Raw genomic sequence first — 24,832 nt, forward strand, 5'->3', positions numbered from 1 at the left:
CTCCTCTCTCCAAGCAATTCTCCTCAGCTGGGTGAGCCAAGTAATGAGCTTTCCATGTGAGGGGTTCTCAGGGCACTATTCCCCAGGGCTCTTGAGTACCAGGGGGGGTGTCTGTGCCCATACACAAAATGAACATGTAATAAAAAGATGGTTAAAAGCATAAACTTTCCACGAGAAAGTTTTCCAGGAAAACGGAAGTATTTTGCTATATTTTCATTTATTATTATTATTGGTATTAACAATAACAACAAGAAATAAAAATAATTATGGTTAAAATGCCGAAAAATCTGTAGAATTAGTTTAGGACTAATTATACGTTCTAGACTATACTACTTCTCTGCCTAAAGATGTGGAATTCCCCTAACAAAGATGGTTTTTCCCCAACAAAGAACTGCCGTAAATACGTGGAAAGCCCAGCGCGGGGCTTGGGCTGCCTGTGCCTGTGGCTGCAGATATTCCGTGTTATCAGTGGGAGAGGAACGAGGCGGAGCAGGAGCGTGTGAGGCGGAGCAGCCAAGCCAGCGAAGCGGAATCCGGGCTGTTTGGCGTTCCTAAACGCCACCTAATTTGGAAAAGCGGAGGACAGAGCAGGTGTTTCCCACCTTCACAGGTCTCTGAGGCACCTCTCCAAAGCCCCTTTTGCTTCTGAGGAACATTGGGCTCCCCTCCCTGTCAGGGCGTCCAGCGCAAACAAAGCTCCCGGCTGGACCTGCAGCGCTGGAACTGAGGTGGGTCCTTGTTTGAAACACGAGGAGGAATCAGATGAGAGGAAGGTTCAACTGAGCTCTGGGCAGGGGAAGATCATTCTCATTACACTCCAGTGCAGTGCAGCTGGGAAAGTCCGGGACAAGACTCCCAGGATAATCCAGGCTCACCAGCTCCTCTTGGCATAAAAAAACCCCATCTCATTCCTGCCACGGGCAGTGGCACCTTCCACTGGACCAGGTTGCCCAAACATTGTTCCTATTGATTTTTTTAATGGCTTCTCTTTTCCTCCTAATTTTTTTCTAAATCTTGTGCACTTCCTTGTTCTTTCTGTGCTCTCTGGGGCAGGAACTCTTGCTCTGCCCTTTGAAGGAGTATTATATGGCCATGTGTCCCCACTGGAAAGCACCAGGATCTTTGTCCATGGCCTGGACTTGGAAATGCTCTGCTGATCCATGAAATAATCCCCATGGCCATCTCCGAAGGTGGGAGGGATGGGCAGTCCCAGAGCAGCCTAAGCTGCAGCTAAACGTGCCTGCACTTTTAGGGGTATTTCTTTTGGTGTTCTCCTTAAATCTGGTCACTTCTAAGGGCAGTTTGGAAACTGAAGACCGACCCCGAGGCTGTTCCAAGTCCCAGGGCAGTGGGGCCAAGACACTGCTTGCAGTCTTGCTCCTCTCCACCGGGTGCCATCTCAAAACCAGCAGCCCTGCCCTCTGTAGCTCTGCCCGGGCTGTACTTGAGCTCACGCTTGCTCTGCTTTCCAGCAGGAATTTCTCAACCTGGAAAGGATGTTGTCCTCTGCTCCTTGAGGCTGTGCTAATTCAGATTATTCTCTGCTGCAAAGGGATCTGCATGTGAATACTGCCTTTGGTGGATGCCCTGTGCTGTCGGTGTGGAATTCTCTGTGCAGAATTTTAAGAACTGAGCAGAGAAGTTTGAAACAGACTGGAAAATACAGTAGTGCTCATATTTTTATTGGAACATATGGTCGTGCTCATATTTATACTGGACGAGATGGTAATGCTTGTATTTATATGGGAAGTTACGGTAGTGCTCGCATTTATACAGGAAAATACGGCCGTGCTCTCATTTAACTGGGAAAATACGGTAGTGCTCATATTTATACAGGAAAATCCGGTAGTGCTCATAGTTATAGGGGAAGTTACGGTAGTTCTCGAATTTATACGGGAAGTTACGGTAGTGCTCGTATTTATAGGGGAAGTTACGGTAGTGCTCGTATTTATAGGGGAAGTTACGGTAGTGCTCGCATTTATGCGGGAAGATACGGTAGCGCTCGCATTTATGCGGGAAGTTACGGTAGCGCTCGCATTTATACGGGAAGTTACGGTAGCGCTCGCATTTATACGGGAAGTTACGGTAGCGCTCGCATTTATACGGGAAGATACGGTAGTGCTCGTATTTATACGGGAAGATACGGTAGTGCTCGTATTTATACGGGAAGATACGGTAGTGCTTGCACTTAACCGGAAAATATGGTGGTGCTCGTATTTATGCGGGAAGCTACGGTAGCGCTCGGTTTTTTTGTTTTTTTTTGGGGGGGAAGATACGGTAGCGCTCGTATTCATATGGGAAGTTACGGTAGTGCTCGTATTTATATGTGACGATACGGTAGCGCTCGCACTTAACTGGGAAAGCACGGTAGCGCTCGCACTTAACTGGGAAAGCACGGTAGCGCTCGCACTTAACCGGGACGATACGGTAGTGCCTATATTTATACGGGAACATACGGTAGTGCTCGCACTTTTACGGGAACATACCGTAGTGCTCATATTTATACTGCAAGATACGGTAGCGTTCATGTTTATACTGGAAGATACAATTAGACATGCTTTCTGTAGTACCTGCTCAGCCCTGGGACATCACTGGAACAAACCTTCCATACTGTTGGTGTTCACATCAGCAGCAATATGCTCCTCTTGCCTGGATGTGCATCTGCAAGGCAGATACTCTGCTTCTGGTCTCCTGAGCTGCAGGAAGAGCTGTCAGTGCTTCTTAACTCCATCTCCCAGTGCTGTCTGGGTCAAGCACAGCCTGTAGTTTGTCTGGAACACCTGAGTGCAAGGAGTGCTGGAACCCCTCATGGCTTTGCTCACTGCTCTGGGTGTTGGAGCTGCCACTTGTGTTTCTGTCTCGCTGCACTTTGATTTCTAGTGAGGAGCAGCTTGCCCCAAGCAGGGAGATGTGGTGAATTCATGTTCCCGTAGCTGTGTTTCTTCTCCCAGGTCCAGTGTTACAATCCAGAGGACGACAAGTGGACGCTCTTGTCTCCCAGTCCTTTTTCCCAGAGGTGCATCAGTGCTGTCTGCTTGGACAGCATCATTTCTGTTGTAGGTGGACTGCTCAGCAAAATCTTCAGCTATGATCCAAGGAAAGACAGCTGGCAGGAAGTGGCCACCCTCCATGGGCCTCTGGTAAGGAAGAGGTTTAGGAAAGAAGCTCTGAGTCTTCTCTCTCTCATTGCAGCCCTCTGTGCTCTGCTGAGTTTGCAGGCAAGGGAAACACACTGTGGGCTTGGCTGTGAGCATGTGGACATGGCCTGTGCAGAGCAAACCAGCACATGTCCTCACCATCAGTGTCCATGGAGGGATGTTCTCCTTTTGGAGGGTGTCTATCCTACAGCAAACCCACGTTTTCCTGAGAAGCTGGGTCTACTCCAGCTATTAATGAGGGAGGAGTGGATCTCTGGGGTGGAACCACTGGTAGTGAGGACCCCTTGTGCCCATGATGTATTTCAGTGGGAGGGTCCTCCTGGTCTGTGTGCGGTTGGTGGCTGGATATCTTGGTTTAGTGCCATCCCAGGTGTGCCCTGCCCAGCCATGCTGCAGCAGGAGCTGGGGCTCAGGAAGAGGAATGATGGCACACAGCGTGCAGTGGTCTGAATTAAAATGCCCGTGAAAGCAGCCCTGTTAGTGGCTCTCCCAGGGAGGCACAGTCTGGCTCCCTGTGCCCTTGGTGTGCCTGGGGGACTGCCAGAAACAGCAGCAGTGCCTTCAGTGCCTTGAGGCATTTCTAGTGCCTAAACTCCTAGTGACCAGTGACATTGGAGCACCTGGAGAGCCAGATGTGTCCTGTCCTCCCTGCTTTGCCTCCCTTCTGCTGGGCAGGGGACAGTGGGGCTCATTGCAGTGACTCAACCCCCTGTTCAGTTGCCCAAAGCTGGAGGTGTGATCCCTCAGCTCCTGGGCTTTCCTTCTGCCTTCCAGGAGAGCTGTGGCCTGACGGTGTGTGGAGGGAAGATCTACATCCTGGGTGGCCGTGAGGAGAACGAGGAAGGCACGGACAAGATGTTCATGTTCGACCCAGTGATGGGGCTGGTGGAGCAGCAGCCACCGCTGCAGCGCTGCACCAGCTCCCAGGGCTGTGTGACCATCCTGCAGTGCAGGGACAGGTGACCAGGGGCTCCTGTCTCACCCAGAGCCTGCCCTGGAGCCAGCCAGCTGGTGGGCAGACACCTCCCCTCTGGCAATGCCAGCCCCTGCAGAGGAGATGCTCCACCAGCCTTGGGCTGGTTTGTTCGGACCTCAAGCTGATGCCAATGGATTTGATGCTGATCCGGGGGAGAGGAGGAAAGAGTCGTGAGCTGGGTGAAGCTGCATCACAGACCTTGCCACTACAGCCCCTGGACTGCTGCATTTGACCTCTACTTAGGTTTTCCTGGCTGTAGATGAGTGTCTTTTGCTGTGTTTGCAACTGAGGTTTGGTGTCCTGAAAGGACGTGTGTTTGTTGCAGAACTGTTGCTGTAAGAGTTGCAGTTCCAGGATCCAATCCTTTGGCTAAAAGCTGTCAGGTATTTGTGCATTTCTCTCTGTAGAGCCCCGTGCCAAAGCACAGTGGTGACCTAATGAGGTCCTTCACATCCATGAACAGTTAGTCTGGGCTTGGGACTTCCAAGTTGATAATGCCAAGAAAATGGCTGTCTAAATCCCCAAAGCCTGGTTAAAGAGTTGCAGCTGTGCCTCTGCACAGGCTGCAGGAGGGTCTGTTCCCCCAAAGCACAGAGTGCTGTCTCTGTTCATCCGTGTTTGGTGGTTGGACTGCTGTGTCTGTGTCACTGAGTGCACAAGTGAATCCTGCAGGCAAGGGTTCCTTCTTGTGAGAGCAGAAGTGGGGGAATATTCCTGTGTAGGAATGAAGAATGAAGACCTGAAGCCTGGTAGCCACAGAAGCACATCTGTCTCCTTTTGACTTTGGGGTATGTACAAATATGAAAGTAAACTCCATCTTTCCCAGCAGCAGGTGGTGCTTTCCAGGGAGACCCTTGATCCTACCCCTTCTGAGGGGTTGTGATGTGAGAAAATAGGGGAAGGATGTGGAGACTGGGGGCCTGGGGGGCAGGAGAGCAGCAGGATCACCCATGGACACAGCAGGGCAGGGACCACACAGGACCTGCCTGAGGCTCTGCTGATCTGCAGTTGCTGGATCCAGCACTGGATGTCACCACCAGCCTGTGCAGAGGGATTGGGGTGCAGAGCACGGGATGTGCTTCAGCACCGGGGGGAGCACCCTGGGACCAGGTTTTGCTGCCCTAATCCCTGCTGAACACGGATATTTCTTTCAGGAACAGCATGATGGGGCTTGTGCAGCCTCATCTGGGGGGACCAGAGCCTCACCTGGAGGCTCCAGGGTCACTCTGTGCTGCTGGCACAGCACCAGTACCTGAGGGCATCAGGATGGGAGCACCAGGGCCACTGGAAGCTGACGAGTCTTGGCAGGCAGCAGTGCCTTCAGGTCTTGCCAATTTAAATGTTAATTCGGTAATTAAATTACTTACTGATGTGCCAAGCCCAGCCTGCATGGGCTGTCCCTTGGGCTCAGCTCTCCTGGGGGCTTGTGGATTTGTCCTGGTTGGCTCTTGCCAGGAAAGGATGTGGATGGTGCTGTGAGCTGGTGTTGGCACAAGGGCAGCAAGAAGGGATATGAGCGTTGGTTGCCTCCTCTTGATGTTATGTGGGAAAGTTAAGGAGGGGGTTCTGTGTATATGGAGCTCCTGAGGGTTTGGGGTTGGAGTGGGACCAACATCCCCCAAAACCTTGTCTCTGGAGTTAAGGGACGGCCCTTAACTGCACTGTTTTTCAAAAGGGAAACTGAGACACAGAGGAAGAGAGGAACAGGCACAAGGGTGATCTTGCCCCTCGATGGAGAGCAGCATCTCTATGTGTTTTGGGGACTCAGGGATCCATCCTGCTCATGCAGAGCAGCATCTCTGAGACACCTGAACAATTGGAATGGATGAAGATCATCTAAAAATAGGGATTTGTAAATGTCAGGCTGGTAAGTGGTTGGGAAATGTGCCGGGAGGATGCAGCAGCTCCATGGGGCTGTGTGTATCCTTATACACAGGGTGAGGGACCAACATTGATCTGCTTTGGGTTGATCCTGCTCCCCCTGGCTCCTTGAGAGATCCCCAGTTCCCCAGACACTGGCTGATGTGGATCATGCTGGACGTCCAGCACCAGAGGGATTTTCTGTGCTGATTTATCCTGGTGGGAGCTGCAGAAGGTCCCAGCTCTGCTTTGGATGAGAAATGGAGTGGGAAGACACCAGGCCCTCAATGTAAGTAATTTTTCAGTGGATTTTCATTGGACAAAACTTCAGCAAAGGCCTTGCCCTCAGTAGGCACCAAGGGGTGATCCCAGCCTCAGAACTGGGTGATTTGCTGCCAAAGCCACCTCAGAGATGTTCTGGTTCCCCCCTCTCCATGCAGACAATGGCACAGGGATAGCTCTCCATCAGCTCCACCTCTGCCAGCTTCTCCCCCATCCCCAGAATCCCACCTGTCCCCAGTGTGCCAAAATCTTGCTTAAAACAGCTGGGAAACAAGTTTAGTTGGAAAAATAATCCAGATTGGGGCAGATTAGTGGAAACACATCCTTCCCCATCTGTGCAGACCATGCTGTGCCAGCTCCCTCTGGGGCTGCCCAGAGCCAGGCTTGAGAAAACACACAGCTCTGCCCATGTTGGGGGCTTTGACCTGCTTTCCTGGCCAAGCTGAGTGTCCCCAGCAGATCCCTGGTGTCACCTCCAACCCTTCCTTGCTGCCAGGGGCAAGGCAGTGCCCAGCAAGGAGCCTCCATTCCCCAGAATTACCCCAGCCTGGCTAATTAGAAGCATCCACAGGTAACACAGAGGCTCCTCAATAATCCCAGTTTCTTTGGCAGGGCATGGGGGCCACCTCTGAGCTGGAGGAAGGACAAACAGAGCAGGGATTGTCCTGGGCTTGAAGGTCCCAAAGCTGCCCAGAGTTTTAAGTGAACACTGCTGAGGTCTGAACTCCGTTTCTGTGGGGTTTTTTTCCTGCCCAAACCCTTCCCTGATATCAGGAACTTGCCCCTGCTTTGTTCCTGCCTCAATTTCCCCAAGGTATGGGGAACCATGGCCAAACCTCCTGCCTCTCGGATGGATCAGCCCTGGGAACCTCTGAGCATTTTCAAAAATAAGGAAGGAAAAGCAAAGTGCTGGTGACATCTCATATGCAGAGCTTATAAAAAGATGGGGTTTGGCTTTTTTTTCCCCTCCTCTTTTTCAGTGATGAGCCACTGCAGGGGGCTCTGAGCAACCTTTGCTTGATTCCTATCACAGATGCTGTTTAGATTCTACATTTCATCTGGCTCCAGGAATTGTTGGGGTAACTTTCCACTCAGGCAGCAGCCATGGGCTTGGGACACTGGGAGGTCCACATTCCCCTCTGTGGAGAAGGAGTGCATGCAAATAGGATGGCAGCTGGGATTCTCCAAACACAGGGCTGTCTTTTGGAACCCAAAAAGCACATTTTGAGTCTCAGCTCGGTGACAATTCCCTAATTCAGAGGTTCCCTAATCCTGCCCATTCATCATGTGTGGACTATGTGCTGCACAGAGTAATGTTGATGTTAACAAGCCACAGGAATTGTACTCCTACAACTGGTTATCCACCCACATCCCACAGCTCCCAGGCCAGGCTGGTGGGACTTTGCCTCCCTGGAAGGGGTCAGTGCACACACACAGGGTCTTGCTGCACCCACTTTGGATGGGGAGGATATTCCCAGCCTCCTGCTGCTCAGTGCCAAAATGAGAAATGTCTTAATCCCTGGGAACCAAAAGCCATCACCTCCCTCCAGCCGCAGGAAAAGCTGGACCAACCACCTGCCCACACCAGTTGCCCCTTTAGCCAAAGGGCTTTGGGTCCAGGATGTATTTGGCCACTTTTCCATTTGCCTGGAGGCAATTTCCTTCCCGTTCATCTATCCCAGGTTCTGGAGTTCCCTGATCCAACAACCACCCCCCTGCCCACAGAGCCCTTCAGGCTTCTTACAAGATATTAAATCTTGCCAGGGCTTTCCAGCTCCACCCCCACCAACTGCTGTGCCTGTAGAGTTGCAGCCCAGGCTCTGCTCTGCCAGATGTGCAAATCCATCCTCTAGCCCTTTCTTTTGCTCAGGGGCTGCATCCTGGTTGCACAGGGGTGGGAAGTGGAGGGAGGAGGTGGGAAAGTGGATGAAGGCGAGGGGCAGGCTGAAATTTCTTCCCCCTCACTCACTGCATAAGGTGGCAAGATGGGACCAGAGCCCACACGTTCCTACGATGGGGAGGAAACCTCGGGAAAAGGTCTCCAAAATGCAACGAGTTTCTCAGATGAACCAAGCCAGGGGAGCTTCAGGGTTCCCAGGAACCAGGTGTGGTTGGGAACCAGTTCCCTTCTCAGCAGGACCAGCCAAAGCACCCAGAAAAATGATTTTGACTCACAGTGCTCCATCCCTACCGGAAGAGAGTCCAGCCTCTGCTCCAACTCCCCTTTCCTGCTTGCCCACCTCAACACTGGGATTTCAAGCAGAGGAAGTTCAAAGGGGAAAAATGCAAAAGGCAAGAAGGAAAGGGAAAAAATGCAAAGGATCCTGCACCAGGTCACATCCTTCCCAGTGCCTCTGGGCACACCTGGGATGGAAATAACTGTGCTTTCCCCCAGCATAGCTTTCCACATGGCAGCTGAGTCCATATGCAGCTCAGGGACCACGATTCACACAAAACTCTTCCTTGCAAACCCAGCACACAGAGTACCAGCTGCTCCTGAGGATCCTGCACCTGAAAAACACTGGAGCTGGTCCCAGCATGACTGGATGTAGCTCTGTCCTTACACCCTGCCTGTCTTGCCTGGAACTGCCTCCCGGTACACAGAAAGGCAAACACAGATCAAAATGCAACACTCCAGTTTTCATCCCAGCACTGAAATTCAACATTTTAAGATGCCACATTGCAAAAGGTGCAGCTTCATTTCAGGAAAAAAAGGGGAGTTGCAGCCCTGCATCCATAGATGCTCAGCACTCCCCTGTCTCGGGGGCTGGGTACCAAACCATCCGGGAGATAAAAACTGTTCCCTGGACAATTTTGCTGAGCCCCAGGGAAAGATCAGGACTGGCAGAGCCTGAGAGCTGTGCACAAGCCACACAAAACCCCTCTGCAATCCCTGGCCACCAAACCAGACCAGGAAAAGGAGTTTCTAAGCACCAAGGAAACCGCGGAGGAGCCCAGAGCTCCCTTCCTCAGGCAAAGCACCACAAAACTTCACCTCAGCCACGGGGATATTCAGAATCATTGCAAAGAGCTCTACAGAAAATAGACGATGGAGTGGGTGCAGCTTTCATATATTTGCTCTAGGATATAGTAACAGGCACTAAAGCAAACACGGGCGCGGGAATTAGGGCAGGAGCTTCTGCGTTGTTCGTTTTAAATTACAAAGTGCCGAGACAGCCCAGTCTACTGTGTATTTTAGAGTCAGAAAAGTGCCCCGGGGAACATGCACGCAGCAAACGGAGGCGTTTCCTACGCAGCTGCATCGTTTTGTGCCTGGAACGAGCTGGAAATGTCATGGAACAAAACTAAATGGATAAATGGGCTTCTCGGGGGTCGGGGGCCGCTGGACGGTGTGTTTTCCTCTTTGGAGCGAAAGGGGGAAAAAAAAGAAATCAAGTTAAACTTTGCATCTGTCAAATAGAAATCTAATAGGAAAGAGAGCTGTACATGGTCCAAGTCAAGTCCAGGCTCCAGGAGCATCCAGGAGGACAGTTTCAGGTATCGCCTGCTGCTTCCCGGGATGCGCCAAGCAAACACTCAGGTGCGCGTGGTGCCGATTCCCGCGGGCAGCCTGGAATCCCGCGGGCATCCTGGAATTCCACCGGCAGCCTGGAATCCCGCTGCCCGCCCAGGAAACCCCCCGCTGGAGAGCAGGTGTGGCAAGGGGCTCCTGATCCCCCCGGGAGTGTCGGGGCCGTGCGTGCCAGCACCCCGCGGGGCCCAGCCGGGTGCGCTATCCCCTGCCCGAGGGCACTGGGACGGGGAGGGATGGATCCAGCCTGGTGCCCTGCGGGAATCAGCGCGACGGGCACGGGCCAGGAGAGCCCTCCAGGGAGAGTCACCCCGCTCTGATGCACGCCAGCACCCGCTCCCGGCTCGTCCTCAAAGACTAATTTTGGGTGGTGCCATGGCAAGGAGATGGACGGGGCTGGTGCCAGGTGTAGATGTTGGGAGCGGGGACGTCGAGGGTGGCACGGCGGGTGGGTGCCGAGGGCGCCGTCAGAGGCCGGGAGTGCCGACGGCGCTGGCACAGCGCGGGTCGGCGTCCTGCTCGTAGCGATAGTGGTACCCCTCCATCTGGTCGCGACAAGCCTCGCGGAGGTTGTGGAGCCAGCGCTTGATGCCGCGGCGGTTCAGGTAGAGCACCATGAGGAAGACGATGCCGATGAGCGCCAGGACGATGCCGAAGAAGACGTAGGAGGCCGTCTCCAGCTGGCCGGGCTCGCCGCCCTCGCACAGCAGCACCTCGGGCCGCAGGCGCAGCAGCGGAGTCCCGCGCTGGGCTGGCGGTCCCGCACAGCGCAGGCTGCGGGCTTCGAGCACCCGCGACCCCGCGGAGCGCAGCCAGGCCAGGAAGGGCCGCAGGGCACAGTCGCAGCTCAGCGGGTTGGCGCCCAGGTTGAGCCGCAGCCCCCGCAGCTCGGGCGCGTCCAGGCTGCGGAGCTCGGCGGCCGCCAGGCGCTGCAGGGAGTTGTTCCGCAGGTCCAGCTCCTCCAGGCCGGCGGGCAGCAGGGCGAAGGGCAGCGCCCGCAGCGCGTTGCCCGCCAGCTCCAGGCGCCGCAGGGTGAGGTTGCGCAGGGCCAGGGCGAGCTGCTCCTCGAGCGGGGCGGCCAGCAGAGCCTGGTTGAGCTGCAGCGTGCGCAGCAGCGGGACACCCGCGAAGGCGCCCGCGGCCACCGACAGCAACGGGTTGTGGCTCAGGTCGAGGGTGCGCAGGGCGGGCAGGCCCTGCAGGGCCATGTCCTCGATGGTGTGGATGTTGTCGTGGCGCAGGCGGAGCAGGCGGAGGTCGCGCAGCGGGCGGGAGGCGAAGGCGGCGCGGGGCAGGATGCTCAGGTTGCTGCCGGTGATGGTGAGGTTATGGACGGCGGCCGGCAGCTCCCTCGGGGGCTCCTCCAGCCGCTCGTAGCGGCACTGGACCAACTCCGGGGTGGCCACGCAGTAGCAGGCGGAGGGGCAGCCCCCGGGGGCGGCGGCGGGGGGCACGGCCAGCGGCAGCAGGGCGAGCCCCAGCCAGGGCAGCCAGCGCCCGCCGCCCGCTGCCCGCGCCTGCCTGCGGGCCATGCTGCCTGCGCGGGCATGCAGGGGGGGCGATGGGCGTGCGGGGCGATGGAGGGGGGCGCGGGGGTCGCTCCTGTCTCGCCGCAGCCCCCCCCGGGGCTGAGCTGCCTCCGGCGCGGCGCCCGCACACGGCGGCTCTGCCGGCAGCGCTGGGCGCGCCGCTGCCCAAATCGGGCTGGGGGGGCGGAGGGGGAGGAGGAGGTGGAGAAGGAGGAAGGGGACGGGTTGGGGCTGCCCGGCGCTGCGGGCTGGGCGGAGGAGAGCCGCGGGCAGCGGCCGTCGGGGGGAGCTGAGAGGGGCTCGGCTGAGCGCGGCTCGGAGCTGGTCCTCACTGAGACCCCGCCGCTGAGAGGTGCCGGGGGCGGGAGGCGGGTGGCACGGCCCCTGTCAAGCCCGGGGAGGGGTTAGGGGATGTCACGGTCACCATCAAGCTCGGGGAGGATATGGGAGCTGTGCCGGTCGTTTCCCAGCAAGGCAGGTGTTGGAGAGGTGCTGCGGTGTGTCCCCGCCCAGCGCTAGGGAGGGAATGGGGGCTGTCGCGGTGTCTTTCTGTTCCTGGAGGATTTGGGGGACTGCCTCAGTTCCCCCTCCATCCCAGGGAGGATTTGGGGGATTGCCTTCATCCCAAGCAGGATTTGGGGTGGTGTCAGCCCCTCTCCAGTCCAGGAAGGATCTAGGGTCTGTCCTGCTCCCCTTCCAGCCGTGGTCCCCATTCCATGACCTGCCCCATGAGCCAGACACCCTGCAGCATCTGTGAATACTGCACGGTTGTCTCCCTCTTATTCCAAGCCTGCTTGGGTCCCTCCACCACCCCAGAGGCTGCCCAGGGCTGGGGGCCACAAGCTGCTGTGACCCTGGGAATCACAACCCCCTGGCCATGAAGGATGGTGTTGGGGTGGGCATGGGATTTTGGGATGCTGGAGTGACAGCGAGGGACTGGGAGCACTGTGTTCAGAGCCAGATGCAGCAGCTGAACCCCTTCTGGGTGTCTAAATACCCTCATGGACCTGAGCTGGGGGTCATATTTAATAACCCCCATCCTGGTCACATAGAGTCACAGGATGGTCTGGATTGGGAGGATCTTAAAGATCATCCAGTTCCAATCCCCCTGGGACTCCTTCCACTTGACCAGATTGCACCAAACCCTGTTCAGCCTGGCCTTGGATACTTCCAGGGATGGGATTCTCTCAGGACTTGACTTTTCTCCTCCCCTCTGTCCTTATCTTTCATCCTGCCCTTATTCCCGAAGGATTTTCCCCCTTCTTAGGATTCCCTTCCCCGGAAGATCTCATGAATTCTACAGGGGCCAGGTAAGCTGTGGATGCAGTTGTGACTGCATGGCTTGATGTGCTCCCAAACACCCTTTGCTGTGCTCTCAGAAATAGGGCAAACCCTATATTTAAAGGGACAGTGTCTAACAGCAGCCAGAGAAATCAAGGAAGGATATGGAAAGGTCAGGGGGAGAAAAACAGACTTGGGAATATGTCAGATAACTGATATCTGCCTCATCCCTGGAGGTCTCCAAGGCAAGGTTGGATGGGGCTGCTAATGGATTCATTGGCATCCAGAGATCCAGGTGGAACTGGACACAGCTGAGTTAATCGGTGCATATTTTAAGATGCTATCAAAGATTTTGCATTTAAACAGTACAGACTATAATGCAGCTGTGGATGGAACGGTTCACCAGGGCTGATCCTCCAAGCCGGATTGTGGAGCTGGTTGCTGAGGAGTGGTGGAAGGAGAGGAGGAGGCAAGGGAAGGCAGTGAATCAGGACCCTCTGGGTGATGAGGAGTCATTGGGGTGATTTGTCACTCCAAACAAGTGGGACCCTGCAGTGCTGGACTGTGATAGCCAGCACAGGGATGCACATTAGTGGGCATGAGGGAGCAGGTGCCTTGGGTGTCCACAGCCAGGCTTGGCTTTTGCCATGTGTCCAGAACCCAACAGATGCATGGACGAAATGCTACACCTGCCCAGAAGGGAAAAAAAATCCCTTATGGAATAGTCACAAGAACCAGGAGGGGAGAGATGGCCCCTCCAGGGTGTCAGGGCTCAGGCACAAAGGCAGTGGGTCAGCAGAACCTGTGTTGTGTTTAACTGCCCTGTTAAACCCTGGATATCCAAAGCAGAGAGCACCTTTCCCCCAGCTGTCTGCAGAGCCCCGTGCGTGCTGGTAATGCTCTATAAATACATTAGCAATAAATAATGAATAACCTGGATGGGCATTAAAGTGTAAACAGGAGGTGAAGGGCTCTCTCCCATTACCGGTCCCCCGAGAGCCACTCAGCCCTCTCTTCAGCTCTGGCTCGATGTGACTTCAACTGCAGAGCCCTTAGTCACAGCACTGACAATACCATAGATCAGTGGCTCCACAGTTGGGAAAAACAAGCCAGAAATAGTCCGGAGGGCACTGTCTTCCTCCCGATGCCACGCCGGGTTTGCTGGCGTCAGCATTTTTGCCTGTGATGCTCCTCTGCCTGCACGGGCTGACCCTCCCAAGGAGTCAGAGTCCTCTCCCTGGCACTCTCCATCCCCAGAAAACTTGGGCAGTGCCCCTGATTTGGGAGATTTGATCTTCTTTTCATGTAGCAAAAGTGGTGGGCTGTGCCAGCTGGATATGGTCCCCAAAAGTCACTGTCCCATGACTCAAGGTGGCCCCGTTCCCAGTTTGGGGGGAAATTGTACCCATCACCATGGTGATCACGCCCACCCAAGGGGTGGCGTGGACACCCACCTGAGGTGCAGGGGAAAAGGAGATTAAATGAATGTATGGATGTGACACAGGATCATTCGGTGGAGGGACTCCTGTGCTAGAGAGGCTACAAGAGGCTGATCACAGGCATTCAGTCTGTGCTCATCAGGGGGATCCTGTGCTGCTTCAAAAGGGCCCTCACATCCCCAAATAAAAGCGAATCCTCTTGCTACAAGCTGTAAATGGTCCATCCCAGGGTCCACCACCCTTCTGGTGAGGAGAACAGGGCTTGGAAAACAGAGCTGAAGGCTCAGAGCCCTTCTCCTCCCTCAGCCTCGCTCTGCCAAAGCTGGGCTCTAATACATGTACTGGCTACAAACAGCTCAGAGGTGGCTCTGCTTCAGGGCAGAGGAGAGGGATGAGCTCTTCATTTGCCCAGCTTTCATGGGAGCCCCACACTGAGGTGGAATGTGGGAGCTGTGCCAGCCCAGCCCAGGGTCAGGTACCAGCAAAGCTGGTGTGTCACTCTCTGGTTGTGCTCTTGGGAGTGGCTCTGGAAGTGAGCAGGCTGTATGTCCCATGGAAGGAATTCTTCCTTGGGAGGATGGGCAGGCCCTGGCACAAGTTATCCAGAGAAGCTGTGGCTGCCCCATTCCTGGAAGTGTTCAAGGCCAGGCTGGAGCAACCTGGGCTAGTGGAAGGTGGTGAGGCAGGGGGTGGGACTGGGTGAGCTTTAAGGTCTCCCTCATGAGTGCAGAAACCCTCACTCCCCAGAGCCCTTCAGACCTGCTTATCTTTCTGTATTTCACTGCAAAGCCACTGCTGTGGTTGTTTTAGTTGTTGTTATTATTATTGTTAATAATAATTTATTTCCTGCTTTTCAGGGTGACAAATCCACTTGAGAGTTTAATGAGAGGCTTGGAAACCACATCAGTGATGTGGGATGCTAGAGAGAGCGAGCAGGATGGTGGTGGAACTTTATTCCCAGGCAATGACTGATTCAAAGCAGCTTGAGCATCCCAAATTCTCAAGTCAAGTGGAAGCCAAGGGAGTGAAGCAGCTGATGGGCTGCCACTCCCTCTGTGGCTCCAACATGTGTTTCCCTGGATGTTTTTCATTGACAGCCAGCTGTGCTTTTGCTACTACACCAAGCAAATAAAAAGATTTAAATTTCTCCAACTAGGGGCGAGAGGAGGGTCATAATTACTCATATTGGAGCTGACAATAATGAAGATATGACAGATTATGCCTCACCTGTGATCACTCACAGCACCTGGGGGATATTTAATGAAAACTCATGGCTGCAGCTCTCAGGTGGCCTGACCTTGGAGCTCTGAAGTCCTGGTTGTGCTGCCTGATGGCAGAGCTGAACTCCAGGCTTCTCCCCAGGATGGAGGGATGGGCATCCTTGGGAATGTTCTGAGACTCCTCCTCGCAGGAGGTGCCTGGGGTGACCCTCACCAGTAACAGTCCTGCTCTGGACAAGGACTGGGCAAACATGGCCTTCTCAGAGACAAAGAAAACTCAATGTAAGACCTCTGCAAAGAATGGTATGATACACAAGTGTCCCATGGTTCCCAGAAACCCTAAATTTCAGCTCAGCCTTTGCTCCTTGTCTCCTATGGGCAACAGGATTTTCGTGGCATTTGGGGCTACTTAGCAGGTGAGGTTTATGGTGAATTCATCCTGAATTCCTGGAAAACTGAAAACCCCCTACAATGCTAATGATTTCTGAGCAAGGAGTAACAAACTCCTGCCTCCTGCCTGCAGAAGGGAGAAAAACAGAGGCCAGGGAGCAGCAGGACTATAAATAACTTGCTTTGGGGACCTTCCACCTTCCCTTCTGTGGCAGGGTCGTAAATAGTTGGCTTTGGGAAGCACCAGGTGCATTAGTGAGGGCTGTAAAGCATCAAGGGCTTTGGCTTGGCGCCACTGACTGAAACCACAGCAAAAACCCGGGCAGGAAAATGCATCTCATTTTATGGACCACAGTGATCTGCTGCCTTAAAATGTGCTTCAGGAGATTCACAAGCTAAAGCCCAGCAAGGACAGACTCGCCTCTGAGGTTCACCCAGAGGGTAAGTTGTTCAAATGAAGGTGATACAAAACATGTCCCGGCAGAGCCATCTGTGAAACCAACCCAGGTGTTGTCCTGCATTGTAAGGGAGGGACCTACTGGTGATGCTGTGGCCTTGGGCATGTCCTTGGTGGAATTGTGAGGAAAAGATGGGGTCCAGAGGTGAAATGGGATGGGTTTAGGGATACAAGGCTGGTTTGAATAGGGCTCTGGGCAATCTGGTCTAGTGGAAGGTGTCTGCCCATTGCAAGGGGTGGAACTGGATGAGTTTTAAGGTTCCTTCCAGCCCAAACCAAGAGAAGCAGAGCTGCGGGTGGCTGTGAGGTGGACAAGCCTCCCTATCCCCTCACATGGGCAGGTCTCATGGAGCTGTGCTTGGAGCAGCCAGCACCACCCAGAGGTGTGATGAGCTCAGGCCTCTTTGCTTTCAGTCTGTGAGATGTGAGCAGCAGGACTGTCCATGCTTGGAGAACTTTTCTGCCTCTCCTATCCCTGCTGATGTCTCCAAGCCTCCTCCAAGTCTTTCCCTGACCCTCCCTCAATCTCCCTGGCCAATGTCTTTATCCTTCAGCCCAAATTACAGCAAGACATCCCATTTATGAGGGATGAGGAGTGTGTAGTGACAGCCAGAGGGCTAGAGAACCCTGACTGGTCTCCTGGGCCCTTGATAGCTGTCACCCTTGGCTAAGTGTAGCAAAACAAGGTGAGGGAGTGGTTGTGGTCAGAGGGCTCCCAGCTGGGTGGGAAAGGTCCTTGCAGGGTGGGAATGCCATGGAAAGAGGCATTGGGACTCAGCAGAGCCAGGAACTGGGTATTTCCTGCCGGGACATCGCCATGAATCAAGACCGTGAACAACCCACAAGGAAAAAGCCCTCTAAGCTTCCCAAGCCTGGGCTTGGCTCTTCTCTCTCTGCTGCTCTTCAGGTCATGGATCCAAGCAGGATGGGCTTTCCTCTGCCACCAGAGAGACCTGTGGCCTGGGCAGGGCAGCAGAGGTGGCACCAGAGCAAAATGCCGCAGCCAGAAGGTTGTGCAGAAGAAAGTGCAGGCAAGGGAGGTGATAACATCTGGTAAATGATCCTTCTCTAATTGCTGCTTTATTGTTGTTTAATGGCTGGCATATAAAACCCCAACAAGCTTCATCAAGGTTGTGATGAAACCTCCTGAGAGGCAAAGAAAGCACTGCTCTGAAACTGCAGTGTGGGAGGGGGGCAAGGAAAGCCCCAGCTTTTGACTTTTCAAAGGCATTTCCTGAGTCACCTTCCCCAGGGACCTCTCTGATGCCATGGGAGCTGAGGGAGATGTCATCTCCACAGAGTCCCCACCCCAGGGAGGGCAGATACATCTCAGCACCCCAGAAATAGCTTTTATGGGCTTAGAATAGCAGAGAATATTCTCTGCTACACAGAGAATATTTTAGGGATGAACAAGCCTGATGTGGTCACATCCAGAGCTGTTACTCACTTCCGAGCTGCCAAAATTGCTTGACTCTGGTGATGAACCAAGGGCATGGGACCAGCTGACCTGGGAGCAGAGCCAGTGTCCATCCTCAGCTGGAGGTTGGTGCACACAGGGAATGGGAGCAGGGAAGGCCACTGGGGACACATGGCTGTTCCTGGTGTCTTGTTCTGGGCAGGGGGAATTGTTCAGTCTTTGGCAGCCCTGCTTCTCTCCCAGCCACAATCACCCCCCCAGGCTGAAAGCTGCTCCTTGGCATCTTCTCCACGGCCTGCTGTGTGAAACAGCTATTTCTGGGACAGGAATCTGCCCATCCCTCATTGTCCAGAGTTACCCATCTGTCTAAGGCTCTTCCATCAGGGTGTAGGATCCTGCTCAAAGCAACCATCTCTGCTGAGGAAGCATCTCCCTCCTCTCCAGCACTGCCTCATGCTGCTCCTTGACCACCTTTCCAGAGCATCCTACTCACACCTTGCCATGCTCACCACTATTCCCAGGGCTGGAAGGAGTCACTCATTCATGGACACCCCAGGCAGCCCTGGGGGGCTCCTTCTGACTGGCTCAAGGGATGGTCCAGCTGTGGTGGTTCTTGTTTACTGGGCTGAAGGCTGCAAAAGATTAGGAGAAAACAGATGGCTCCTAATTGGCAGTGCCAGCTTACTTCCTGCTCTCCAGATAAACCATTAAATTAGGGCTTAAATCAAACTTCATACAAGTTAGGAGGCTGCTTGCAATTATTTCAAAATCTAGACAGATTTAAGGGCCTGGGTTAAGGCTCTGTTTAACTGTAAAGGATGAAAAATGCCTGCTCATTGCTGCAAGGCTGAGCAGCGAAGGGTTGAAGTGCTGCAGATGGGACTTAAAATCCTCTGGCTGTGATGATTGAGGTTTTGTGGGAGAAGCAAGAGGTCGTGGACTTTGGCCATGAGAGGAGACCTGGGATGGGGCTACTGAGGAAGGTGTAGCTCCCTCTGGGATGTAGTGACACCAGCAGGAGACTCTGGAGATCCACAAGGAGTCAGAACTTGGTGGCAGCCAGGGAATGGTGCAAAGTCCTGGGATAATTTTAACACAAGGTGAGTCCAATCATATGCAGCTCAATTAAGATAAACTACGTTTAATAAGCTGACCATCAGCTAAGGCTGCTTAAAAGGGAGTGATGCCTCTGGAGCTCCTGTGAGCATTTCCCACCGGAGGAGTGTGGATTTATGGCTGGTCCAAGGATATGCAAATGTATAAACCCAAGTATTTGGGAAATACCATTGTCACCATTATCTCCTGTGTCCAAGCCATTTCCACGTTTCCAGGGCACACAAAGGACCCTTCCTGGCCTGATTTCTGGTGCATTTACACTTCAGAAAACCCAGGGCACACAAGCATGTGCCCAAAGGATTTTCTCAGGTGCTGTGGGGCTGCTTGAAACTTTAGATTTTGCTGACTTGTGTGAATTTGGAGACGTACAGAGCATTGGGAGTTATTCACTTGTCAGTCATGAGTGTGGCTTCTTTTTTCCTTCCAGGCAGCAATTTGCAACATCTCACTGAGAAACAGAGATCCCTTCAAAAATTCTCAAGGGAGGGAGAATTTTGTTGTTCATCCTAAAAAACCAACACTCCTGCAACTCTGCCCAAGTGATGTCTGAAACTTCTCCAGTTCTCAACCCATTCAAGCAAAGAAAATCTCCACAATGAAATATAAAATTAAATATAAAATTTAAATAAAGGTAGCACTAACTTGGGAGAGAGGGTCTGAGATATGGGCATTGGACTTGTATCCTAAAGAGCCCCTAAGACATCCTAAACACTTCTCCTTCAGGAGGTGGCACCTTGTCACAGGAAGGTCTCCCCCTGGCTGGAACAAACTGCCCCATTCCTACCCTCTCCAGCTATCATCAACCTTAACTCAGGCTGAGCTGAAAAAAAAAAATAGAAGATCTTGATGGAAAGGAGCTCTAAAACCCTCATGAATAACCCACGCAGGGTATCAGCCTCTCAGCATCAACAATGCCTATTGCTAATTAAACCTTTTTTTAGAGCTCCCAGCAGGACAAGTGCCACACCACGTGCCCTGCTTCCTCCAAGATGCTATCCCAGCCCCCCAGGGGCATGGTGAGCCAGCCAAGAATCCTTGGATGGGGGTGGGAGGAGAAATATTGTCTTCTCTGTAGCCACCCTTTAAATACTGGAACATGGGGATAAGGTCCTCCCCAGCCCTTCTTTTCTCTGAACAAACCCAGGTCTCTCAGCCTTTCCTCATGTGGCAACTTCTCAGTCCCTGGATCATCTTTGTGGACCTTTTCCCACATCATTTTACATAGTGTGGACCAAAACTGGACAGAGTATTCCAGATGGGGCCTGACAAGTGCTGAGTAGAGTGGGATAATGACTTTTTCTCTCTGTTGGCGATGCCCTTGGTGATGATGTCTCATTTTGCCCCCAGCCTGTTCCCAGTGCTGATCCACAGATGCTCTACTGCAGGGGAGGAGTTGCTATGTTTCTGTGCATTGCCCAGGAGAGGTGGTAATACCCCACTGAATCCCTGAATCATTTCCTAGCAACCTAGAGGAGTATTGATTGTGCCAAACAGCACATTCATGCTTCATCTCAGAGTGAAAAATTCGGTCCTGCCACACAGTAAATTCAGCAAAGCATTCACAATTAATGTGCAGTTCCTGGCCATGCCTTTTGGAAGGGCTGCCAGGGCTGATTGATGACTGGAATTTTGCTAACGGCTTTAAGGAGCAAATTAAGGAGCAAGTTAAAATATCTGTGCTTTGGGCACTGAAAAACACCCTCAGTGAGTGAGCTGTAAGATCCCAGCAGTCTAGATAGGCCTTCCAGCTGGCTCTGGAGGAGCTCCCTCTTCATCCATCCCTCATCAGCCCCTTGGAAAAAGTATAACATCCATAGGCTTAATTCTTGCTCCCCCAGGAGGCTTTACACTTAAGCTCAGCTTATGTCTGCCTACACTGGCAGGAAGACAAAGGTCCAGGGTCAGTCTAAGGGCTGAGCTCCACACATGTTTTCGCAGCCCTGCGTTTAGGGGTTGTCTCAGCTGGAGCTCAGGAGCTCCAGGAGCTCCAGGAGCAGATGAGGTCCAGAGCAGGCTCGCCCAGGTTGTGTTCATGCAGTCTGGTCAGACAGGACACAGCAGGACATGAGAGGCTGCAGCCCAGCAGGTTCCCCAGACACGGTTCCTGCTGATCCCAGTGTAGATGTTTGGAGACTGGTTGTCACCAGGCTCAAAGGGAAGGAGGCCACAGAAACCACAGTGCAAACCAGCAGGGGACTGACACTCACCTACACCCAGGGCTGCAAGTGCACCTTGGAATGATCTGATCAGAGAAAATCCCAACAATGTACTGATGAAAGGGACTCAAATGTTATTGGGGGGGTGTTTAGGAGATGGATGTGGAAGCTGGGGGTGCACCAGGCACTAAATGCCTTGGAAACCAAATAGCTCAAGGAAAGATTGGCTGTCAAATGGAACAACAAATACCAGTTTCAATGGCCACTGGAGGGTTCACAATCCCTTCTTCCTTGTCAGCCAGGAAAGGAAGTCAGGCAGAATAGCTGCTATGAAGAAGGTAAATGTAGAGGTTTAAATCCTTCAGAAAACACTTCTGGGAGAGGGAAGAGGGACAGGACTTTGCCCAGAGCAGACATGCAAAAGGTTAGGCAGGGATAGAGATGCCTTGTTTGCAGCTGAATCAGGCAGAGAGGACTTTGCCAGCCCAATCTCCTCAGACCCAGCTCACATTGAGAAACTCTCCTGACTTCACCAGCAGCTGCAGACAAGGAGTAATGGATACAAACTGAAAGAGGGAAAATTTAGACTGGATTTTAGGAAGAAATTCTTTATTGTGAGCTGGGGATATACTGGAACAGGTTGCGCAGGGAGGTTATGGATTCTCCAACCTTGGAAGAGTTTAAGGTGAACTTGGATAAGGCCTTGAGCAACCTGGTCTAGAGGGAGGTGTCCCTGCTTTGAAGCAATGACCAAGAGGGGCTTAGTTCAGCCTGTTTGTATATTCCAAGGGTTTTGCTGCTGTTCTTGTTTCAGTTTGAGGATGGCCTCATCCAGCTGGCATGGCAAATCCAAGAGGGGCAGTTGTGTAACCCCAGCAGACTTAGATGCCTCTGCAGGCAAAGCAGGCAAAGGTAGTTTAAAGAACAAAGGAATGTGGAAAATCCCAATAGCATTGCAAAGCATGCACAGAAAGGGCTCTGAGAGCCCATTGAAAATCAAGTGCCATTAAGGTATGAATAAGCAACTGAGGGAGAAAAAAAGACCTCTGTATGAGGGATGAGGAGGAAGAGAGCAATTCACTGTGGGAATGAAAGTGCTGCATCAGTCTGGTGGCTCCAGCAGCAGTCAGAGGGATTGATCTGTGTGTGTGTGCTGGGAATCAAGCCACCATCCCAAGGGGTGTCTCCTCAGTGCTCTCCTGGTCACAACCCCCTCTCCTGAGCCGTGGGGGTGACTGGGTACATAACACCTGCCTGGGCAGGAGGGTGGGAACAGACCCCTCTGCAGAAAGGATCCTCCAGCACAGGGTGGGAGTTGCTGTGTCAGCCCCTCTGTAACTGCCTGGATTTGGCTTGGAAGGTACCTTAAAAATGATCCCATTCCAACCCCCTGCCATGGGCAGGGACACCTTCCACTAGACCAAGACCCATCCAGCCTGGCCTGGAACACTTCCAGGGATGGGGCAGCCACAGCTTCTCGGGGCAACCTGTGCCAGGGCGTGCCCACCCTCACAGGGCAGAATTGGAAAACTGCACGTGGCTTTGCAGCTGGTGTTGTGGGAAGGTGACCCAGCAGCCAGTCAGGCACTGCAGAGTTAAACAACTTCCCTTGCCTGCTGCCTTCTGACATGGAAATATGATCCATCTGGGGGAAAGTTGTACTTTTACAGCCTTTAACACGGCAGCGTGACATTCTGGAGCATCAGCGTTCCCCTGGCACGGCGCTGGGTAAATGCCACGGCTGGTAAAGTCTGGTGACCTCTCTGGAAACTGAGGGGCAGGTGCACACTCTTCACCCTGGAGGAGGATTTTAAGAGCCTCATCCACCCTGCAAAAGGACCAAATTCCAACCAATACATATTGAACAGCAAGTGTTCTGGGTCTCAGTGTTCCAGCACTTCCAGCTGAGTGAATCCTTGAAGGCTGTGGATGGCAAAGAGCAGGAGAGGAGGGTGATCATCAACGTGATCTGTTGACGGGCAGAATATTGGGCACCAAAAATGGCTGTCGAAAACGCTTTAACATTAAAAAAAAAAAAGGGAATAAAATTGATAAATGCCTGGTGTGCACATACTGAGACACAGAGTGTGCCCCAGGTGCTTGGGAAGTTATTTGTCAGCAGCCATGACTTGTTAAATGAATTTCCCTGCATTTTCTGTCAGGAGCTGACTGCATCTTCGTTATCTTTGCTCGGGACATAGGATTATTGCCAAATTATTCCTTGCTCCCTTGCTGGCTCCTGAGCTGTCAAAGCTTTCCTTGCACAAAGTGTCAGGCTGGAAGATGTTTCCAGTGACCCCTGGCTCATCCCTGGCTAATTGAGGGAGGTGGATGAGGCAGGAGCAGCCCCTGGCAGAGGGAATTGCTCATTATGGACCCCAGCGAGGAGCACAGCCGTTTGTTCAGCACAGGCTTCTTCCTGTGACAGATGCATTAAGGATCTCTCAGGGATATTGTGGAGGATGCAGAGATTTAACTATTTAATGGCAGAAAAAGTGAAACGAAGAGGGAAAGGTGCCTTTGGGTTGTCTCTATACCTCCAGGAGTTTATGCAGGGGAAGTAAAAGTATCTAGGTGGGAATTCCCTCCTGGGGACTTCCCATGGCATTGAAGCTCAGGTGTGCACCCCAAAGTATCCTCCTTTCCACAGGAGAAGACTTGTGTGGTTTGGGGGTACCACAGCACCCAGTCTGCCTCTTGCAATGGCTTGGAAATCACCCAATCCCAGACTATTCTGAGCTGGAAGGACCCACAAGGATCATCAAGTCCAACTCTTAAGTCAATGGCCCACACAGGGGACTGAACCCATGACCTTGGCATTATTACAACCAAGTTTTAACTAACTGAGCCAATCTCAGGGTCTTTGTGTGCCATTCCCCAAGTAAGTTCAATCTCTCCTTCTGGGTCATCATTTCTGCTTTGGCCTCCTCACCCTTCCCTGCAAAACTGCCAGAGATGGTCCCAGCCCACTGCATCTCTCCCCATGAGCTATCCTGCTTTTTGGGAACGGACAAGCCTTGTTCACCAAGGCACAGCTTGTTCCTCTTGGCTTGGAGATTTTGTCCCCTGTGTTCCACTCATCTCAGGCCACAGCATTAATCACACCCTGACCAGCTGCTGGAGGGCTTGGTTTAAATCTCCCCAGATGTCTCTGGCTCTGCAGAGAGTTCATTAAAGATGAGCACTTTATGTCCTGGGAGAGAATTAAGTGAGCGTTAACAGGTTTTAATGAGGGACTTAAATGGTGGGTAATAGAAATAACAGCTGAAGAGTGAGGTTTTCGGTGCAGGGATGGGGCAGAGGGGACTCGTTGTGAAGTGCCCAGCGATCTTCCTTCTCCCTGGCAGGTTCGTTGGGGGAAACTGTCCCTGGAATGGTGATGATGTACTGTGATCTACCTGCAGAGTTGCACTGTGGTGGTCCTTCTGGGAGAGAAATCATGGAATTACAGAATGGATTGGGTTGGAAGGGACATTTAAAACTCATCCAGTCCCTCCCCCTGCCATGGGACACCTCCCACCACCCCCGGTTGCTCCAACCTGGCCTTGGACACTTCCAGGGATGGGGCAACCACAGCTTCTCTGCCTAACCTGTGCCAGGGCCTGCCCACCCTCCCAGCCAGGAATTACTTCCCATATCCCACCTAACCCTGCCCTCTGGCACTGGGAATCCCACATCCAAAGGCAACTTCCTACACAACAGAGTGTGGCAGTTGGGTGGAGCAGTTCAGAAGGTTTGCCGTGTGCTGCTCATGGAAAAGATGGGGAAGGAGGAAGATGGGCAAAGAGAAGGATAAGGCAGGTGCCCAGGGATTAGAAATGCAAGCTGGAAAAATTTAAGGACGCACTGAGATTATGGGGGAAAGCAATGGATGGGCACAGAAACAGCGTTATTCCTTCAGAAGGCAATTAACACTTAATATACCACTTTGCTCCTGTAGTTAATCTAAAGTCAACAAAGCTTAGGAGGGAAGGTGGGATCCCAGGGAATTCAGCTCAGGGTTTGGGAGAGCCCAAATC

The 24,832-nt window shown here is 53.0% G+C and overlaps 1 protein-coding gene across 1 annotated transcript; it reads right to left on the bottom strand.

Moving 5' to 3' along the window:
• Positions 1-9,277: 9,277 nt before the first annotated feature.
• Positions 9,278-11,486, bottom strand: TPBGL (trophoblast glycoprotein like). Its single transcript, XM_071573149.1, has one exon. It carries the CDS (start codon positions 11,338-11,340, stop codon positions 10,276-10,278), a length of 1,065 nt encoding a protein of 354 aa, XP_071429250.1. The 5' UTR covers positions 11,341-11,486; the 3' UTR covers positions 9,278-10,275.
• Between the last annotated feature and the right edge of the window lie 13,346 nt (positions 11,487-24,832).

The sequence above is a fragment of the Pithys albifrons genome, chromosome 1 (genome assembly GCF_047495875.1).
Source record: "Pithys albifrons albifrons isolate INPA30051 chromosome 1, PitAlb_v1, whole genome shotgun sequence".
In the NCBI taxonomy this organism is placed as follows: domain Eukaryota; kingdom Metazoa; phylum Chordata; class Aves; order Passeriformes; family Thamnophilidae; genus Pithys; species Pithys albifrons.

Bases quoted from the DNA above. Each gene is read 5' to 3' on its own strand.
- TPBGL (XM_071573149.1), bottom strand. From the start codon at position 11,340: ATGGCCCGCAGGCAGGCGCGGGCAGCGGGCGGCGGGCGCTGGCTGCCC.